At 48.3% G+C, this 6000-nt stretch overlaps 1 protein-coding gene across 1 annotated transcript in view; it reads left to right on the top strand.

Moving 5' to 3' along the window:
- Positions 1-528: 528 nt before the first annotated feature.
- Positions 529-6000, top strand: part of EIF2S2 (eukaryotic translation initiation factor 2 subunit beta) — a 47148-nt gene continuing 41676 nt past the window's right edge. The window contains exon 1 of the mRNA XM_040437104.1: positions 529-712. Coding sequence (XP_040293038.1) covers positions 698-712 — 15 coding nt within the window. The 5' untranslated portion in view covers positions 529-697. The remainder of the gene's footprint in view (positions 713-6000) is intronic.

Genomic DNA, 6000 nt, shown 5'->3' with positions numbered 1-6000 from the left:
GAGTTTGAACGTTCTCCTCGTGTTTGTGTGAATTTCCTCCGGGGTCTCTGGTTTCCTCCCACACTCCAAAGACATCCTGATAGGGACCTTAGATTGTGAGCCCCATTGGGGACAGTTGGATGCTAATGTCTGTAAAACGCTGCGGAATATAGTAGCGCTATATAAGTGCATAAAATAAATAATATATATATATATATATAAACTACTCTGAATGCTGCACCTCATGGATCCCCTAACGCTGCCTTGTCCCTGCTGCTCCATCCTGATCTGCTAATGGTAGCAAGAAAGGCCAGCGAATCCTGGGGTGAGGATGCAACAGTAGTCAAAGCACTTTTACCTCCTGATTTGCTTGGAAAATCCCTTTAATCTGTTGGCAAATATGTGATAAACTTTCTCACTATTTACCCACATAATGAATTTGCCCATATTAAAGCATAGGAAATATAAACTGTGGAAGAAAAACCACATTTCCCAGGCTGCATCGCGGCGTCTCCTCCTTATTACCTAGTACTTGTCGCGGTCCCCGTGACGTCACGGTCACCAGTACGCGTGCGCACAGGCGTGTGAGTGTCTGAAGCTGATGTAAGAGCAGAGACCGGGTTGAAGCGAACGTGCAGCAGAGCTCACACCGGTACCGTGTATAGACTGCTTTCGGTAGACGACAGCGGAGGCAGCCCCGCCGGGAAGTGACGCCATCATGTCTGGAGACGAGGTGAGAGAAGGCGGAAACACGAGAGCGCAGGACACATGTGCTCCGCCGGGTGCGGGAGGGGAGGCCCGAGCCCTGCAGCATGGCGTCCACTGTGCCGGCTGGATCAGCTCTCCTCTGTCTGCAGGAGGATGACTCGGGGCTTCGGGGTGTACCTGCTGCTGCCGTATCATATGTAGCTCAGGAGCAGCTGGCGATAAATGACTGCTTAGAGGCCCGTTTACACTGGGCGGTTCTTCATCTAACGCCCCCCGATCTTGGGTGATTAGATGTACATGTGTAACTGCTGCCCCATGCAATGGGTTATTTTTGTAAAATAGCGCCACCCCTTGATGCAGCCCTGTTCAGGTATTGCAGCCTATCCTCATTCACTTGCATAGGATTGCAGACCCCCCCCCATCATATACATCTCATCCATATGACATCAGCGCCTGTGATGAGGACGCCGTCCACTGATGCTGCGCCTCTTGCTAAAAAAAATGGGATCTGTTCTGCAGCCATGTCTCCCGCCATCACTGTTCGACTGGCACCAGGGCGGCTTCATCCCGGGAGGTACCCTGCAACAACCAATTAGAGGGGAGGTCGCCTCCGACCATCCGTTCCCTAGGAATAAAGACTATTAGAGAGTCTGGAGGACCCCATGTGGGCCACTTTCAGGTCACATGATTCTAGAGGTCCATTACTAAGGGCACCGTCTGCACCAACGACCATTTTTGTAGCGGATTTGATGCGCTTTTGCCGCAGTTTTCCTTCCATTCAAAAGTGTGAAACCCGCAACTATAATTAACCTGCTGCAGATTTTGAAATCCGCCTAACAGGTCAATTTCCTCTCTGCAGTGTACATGAGATTTGTGTAATGTCATACACTTTGCTGGTACTGTACCACGCTGCGGTTTTCTGCACGATATCCATGGGAAAAAACTGCACGTATTCCGCAACGTGTGCAGGTGGCCGATAGGGTACGCAGAGGGCACCGCCCTTTATTTTCAGTTTGGTAATTCCCCCCCCCCCCATCATTCACAGGAAGGCACAGTGTTGTATCCTTATATCTAGAGATCAGTAGGGGTAAGGAGATAAGCGGCTGCCAGACACTTCTATCTCCACTTCATTTCCAGGGAAACTCTATGTTCATCCTGATCTCGCTCCCCCATTGATCTCAGAATGAGGAGACCAACACCCCATCTGCAAGGTGCCTGTCACACTGCATGTCTGCAGCGCAGCTCCCATCCTGACCTCCCAGCACTGTCGGGGTCACATAGCATTATATTGATTTATAATGCTATGTAACCCATGAAAGTCTGGAATGTATTAGATGACACTGACATAATGCTGCCAAGTGTTATCCAATACATTCCAGAACTGTATGGGTTACATAGCATCATAAATCAATATAATGCTATGTGACCCCGGCAGTGCTGGGAGGCCAGGACGGGAGCTGCTCTGCGGACTTGCAGTGTGACACGCTCGTCTGCAAGGGGCCTTAGAGTGTCTGGTCGGAGGATCAACCACTGGGGTTGCTGCTGATCGCACGATTGGTGGCCCGTGTTACCCCCCCCCCTTATATAGCTGTATAAATTGTTTTTGCCGGACGTGTAGTTTTAATGGTGTTATTTTGGGGTACACATCACTTACGGATGAACTTTTACTAAGACCTCATGCACACAAACTTATTTTCTTTCTGTGTCCATTCCATTTGCGTACGTATGCGGAACTATTCATTTCAATGGGTCTGCAAAAAAAGGAAGTTACTCCGTGTGCATTCTGTTTCCGTATGGCGTGTTTCTGTTCCGCCAAAAAATAGAACATGTCCTATTATTTTCCGCATTACGGACAAGGATAGTACTGTTCTATTAGGGGCCAGCTGTTCCGTTCCGCAAAATACATATGTTCGTGGGCAAGAGGCCTAACTTTCTGGGAGGAAGATGGGGAAAACGGCAATACTGCCACTGAGTTTTTACATTAAAAATTTTGTGGCGTTCATTTTTAGGTATAAATAACATTATCTTTATTTTCTGGGTCAGTATGATTACAGCACTACTAAGTACATAATTTTTTTTACATTTTACTACTTTTGTTCAATAATACGCCTTTTTTTAAAGGAAGAAAATCTTTTTGCATCATCGCTTCCCAAGACCCATAACCTTTTTATTGTTGTGTATGGCCTTGATTTTTGCGGGACGACTTGTAGTTTTCATTGGTATCATTTTGGGGTAAATAACACTTTTTAATCGCTTGTTACGTTTTTTCGGTGGCAACAAAGAGCTAAGTTACCAATTCTGTCTTTTTTAATATTTACTTTTATGGCATTCACCGTAGGGGATAATTTAGATGATATTTATGTAGTGCAGGTCTTTATGGACACGGCGATATCAAACTTTTTTTTTTTACATTGAAAAGCGTAATTTCAGTGAAAAAGAGTTTTATTTTTAATGTTGTGTTTTTTTTTTTTTTTTTTATAACCACTTTATAGTACCACAAGGGGACTATAACAGACAACGCTTTGATTGCTTTTAAAATACGATGCATTATCCCTATAGTGCATTGTATTTTAATGTCGGTGCTTTATGGACATTGACCAGCAGGCTGTGCCAGAGAGGCACAGCCTACTGGAAAATACTTGAGGCTGGTTTGGGGCCTATACCAGACCCCAGCCAGCCTTTACACACATCAGCACCCCACGATAGCATTCCTGGGGCGCCGATGGGGGACAGAGGGAGTCCGCTCCCTCTGTCACCACGTACATGTGGCAAGTGCCATTGCTCACAGCATGTACAGGGTTAAACAGCCTTCATCGGCACTCCTGCCAGTCCAGGCTGTTAGAGCAGGAGCGTGGCTCTCATGTTAGAGCCGAGCCCCTGCTGCGCGGGGGACTCGTGCAGCGCTTAGACCAAGCCATCGTAAAAATAATTAGCGGCGGCCTAGCCTAAGCCCCCTTAGTGACCACAGTAAAAGGGTGTATAGGTGGTCACTAAGGCACTCCCGTTGTACAGGAGATTTCAGGTACAAGTCTAGGTCAGGTACAAGTTATCTCCTATCCTGAGGCAGGTCCCTACCGATCTTGGAGACCCCCTCAGAGTGTGGGAACTGGCGCTCTTTTCATTTCTGAGTTCTGGATATAGCCGAGCGCTGTACTCGACTGTGTCCAGAGCTCCCATAGAGATTAAAGGAGCAGTAATATGCATGCTCCACCTGCCTTGCTGTACAGGATTCCCGTTGTCGTGATCGGTGCAGGACAAACACTGATACTGACAGCGTGCATTCCGCTTTTTGCGGAAAGGAAGTGCCGACCCCCTAATAGAACAGTCCTGTACTTGTCCATAATGCGGACAATAATGGGACATGTTCTATTTTTTATTTTGTGGAATGGACATATGGAAACGGAATGCAAAAGGAGTCATTTCCGTTTTTTGTGGCTTCGTTGAAGTGGAATGGACATGGAAAAAAATATGATTGTGTGCATGATCCTGTTAGGGGATAACATTTAAAAACTGGAATATCCCTTTAACTAGTAGTCTGAGGATTTCTGTACCCCCAGCGATCAGTAAGTGGTGGTATGTCCTAGCCATATGATGTCACTCTTTTTGTGACAGGCCCAAAGCATGTGGCTGCACTACTGCTGCTTCAAGTGGTCACTTTTATTCTGTCTTCTGTTTGGTCTCCATTCTCAGCTTTCTGTTAGGGTAAAGCTGCTCGCTACCAACTTCCCCTATATTGTCACTGGAGGGGGAGGGGGGGTGAAAATCTGACAATCATGGTGACTAGGGTTGTCCCGATACCACTTTTTTAGGACCGAGTACAAGTACCGATACTTTTTTTCAAGTAGTCACCGATACCGAATACCGATACTTTTTTTAAATGTCATGTGACCGTTTTGGGGGATCTGTGGATCTGTGGATGACGCACTGTCATGTGGGGGATCTGTGGATGGCACTGTTATGGGGGACCTGCGGATGGCACTGTTATGGGGGATCTGTGGATGGCACTGTTATGGGGGATCTGTGGATGGCACTGTTATGGGGGATCTGTGGATGGCACTGTTATGGGGGATCTGTGGATGGCACTGTTATGGGGGATCTGTGGATGGCACTGTTATGGGGGATCTGTGGATGGCACTGTTATGGGGGATCTGTGGATGGCACTGTTATGGGGGATCTGTGGATGGCACTGTTATGGGGGATCTGTGGATGGCACTGTTATGGGGGATCTGTGGATGGCACGGTTATGGGGGATCTGTGGATGGCACTGTTATGGGGGATCTGTGGATGGCACTGTTATGGGGGATCTGTGGATGGCACTGTTATGGGGGATCTGTGGATGGCACTGTTATGGGGGATCTGTGGATGGCACTGTTATGGGGGATCTGTGGATGGCACTGTTATGGGGGATCTGTGGATGGCACTGTTATGGGGGATCTGTGGATGGCACTGTTATGGGGGATCTGTGGATGGCACTGTTATGGGGGATCTGTGGATGGCACTGTTATGGGGGATCTGTGGATGGCGCTGTTATGGGGGATCTGTGGATGGCGCTGTTATTGGGGATCTGTGGATGGCGCTGTTATTGGGGATCTGTGGATGGCGCTGTTATGGGGGATCTGTGGATGGCACTGTTATGGGGGATCTGTGGATGGCACTGTTATGGGGGATCTGTGGATGGCACTGTTATGGGGATCTGTGGATGGTACTGCTATGGGGTGGGATATCTGTGGATGACATTGTTATGGGGTGGGGGGATCTGAGGATGGCATTATTTGGTGGGGGATCTGTGGATGGTGCTGTTATAGGGGATCTGTGGATGGAACTGTTATGGGGAGGATCTGTGGATGACACTGCTATATGTCATCCACAGATCCCCCTCAAAACAGTGTCCCCCAATACACCGGGCCCCGCCGCTCACCGAAGTATTTATAAACGTGAATCCTTATCCTGTTGTTAAGTTGAACTAACGCTGCCCTCTCCCATGTTCCCCTGTATCTCCACAGCACTTACTTAAGCTTCCATAGCAGGCAGAGCAGACGGCACCAGTAACGTCACTCACTGACGTCGCGCGCCTGCTCCGCCTGCTTCACTCATAAAGTGGGCGGAGCAGGCGCTCGACGTCAGTGAGTGACGTTACTGCTGCCGTCTGCTCTGCCTGCTATGGAAGCTTAAGTAAGTGCTGTGGGGATACAGGGGGGACATGGGAACATGGGAGAGGGCAGCGTTAGTTCAACTTAACAACAGGATAAGGATTCACGTTTATAAATACTTCGGTGAGCGGCGGGGCCCGGTGTAAGAGTACAGTGACTGCAC

Source organism: Bufo bufo, chromosome 6 (genome assembly GCF_905171765.1).
Source record: "Bufo bufo chromosome 6, aBufBuf1.1, whole genome shotgun sequence".
Taxonomy (NCBI): domain Eukaryota; kingdom Metazoa; phylum Chordata; class Amphibia; order Anura; family Bufonidae; genus Bufo; species Bufo bufo.
This window is presented reverse-complemented; position numbering and strand designations above follow the sequence as displayed.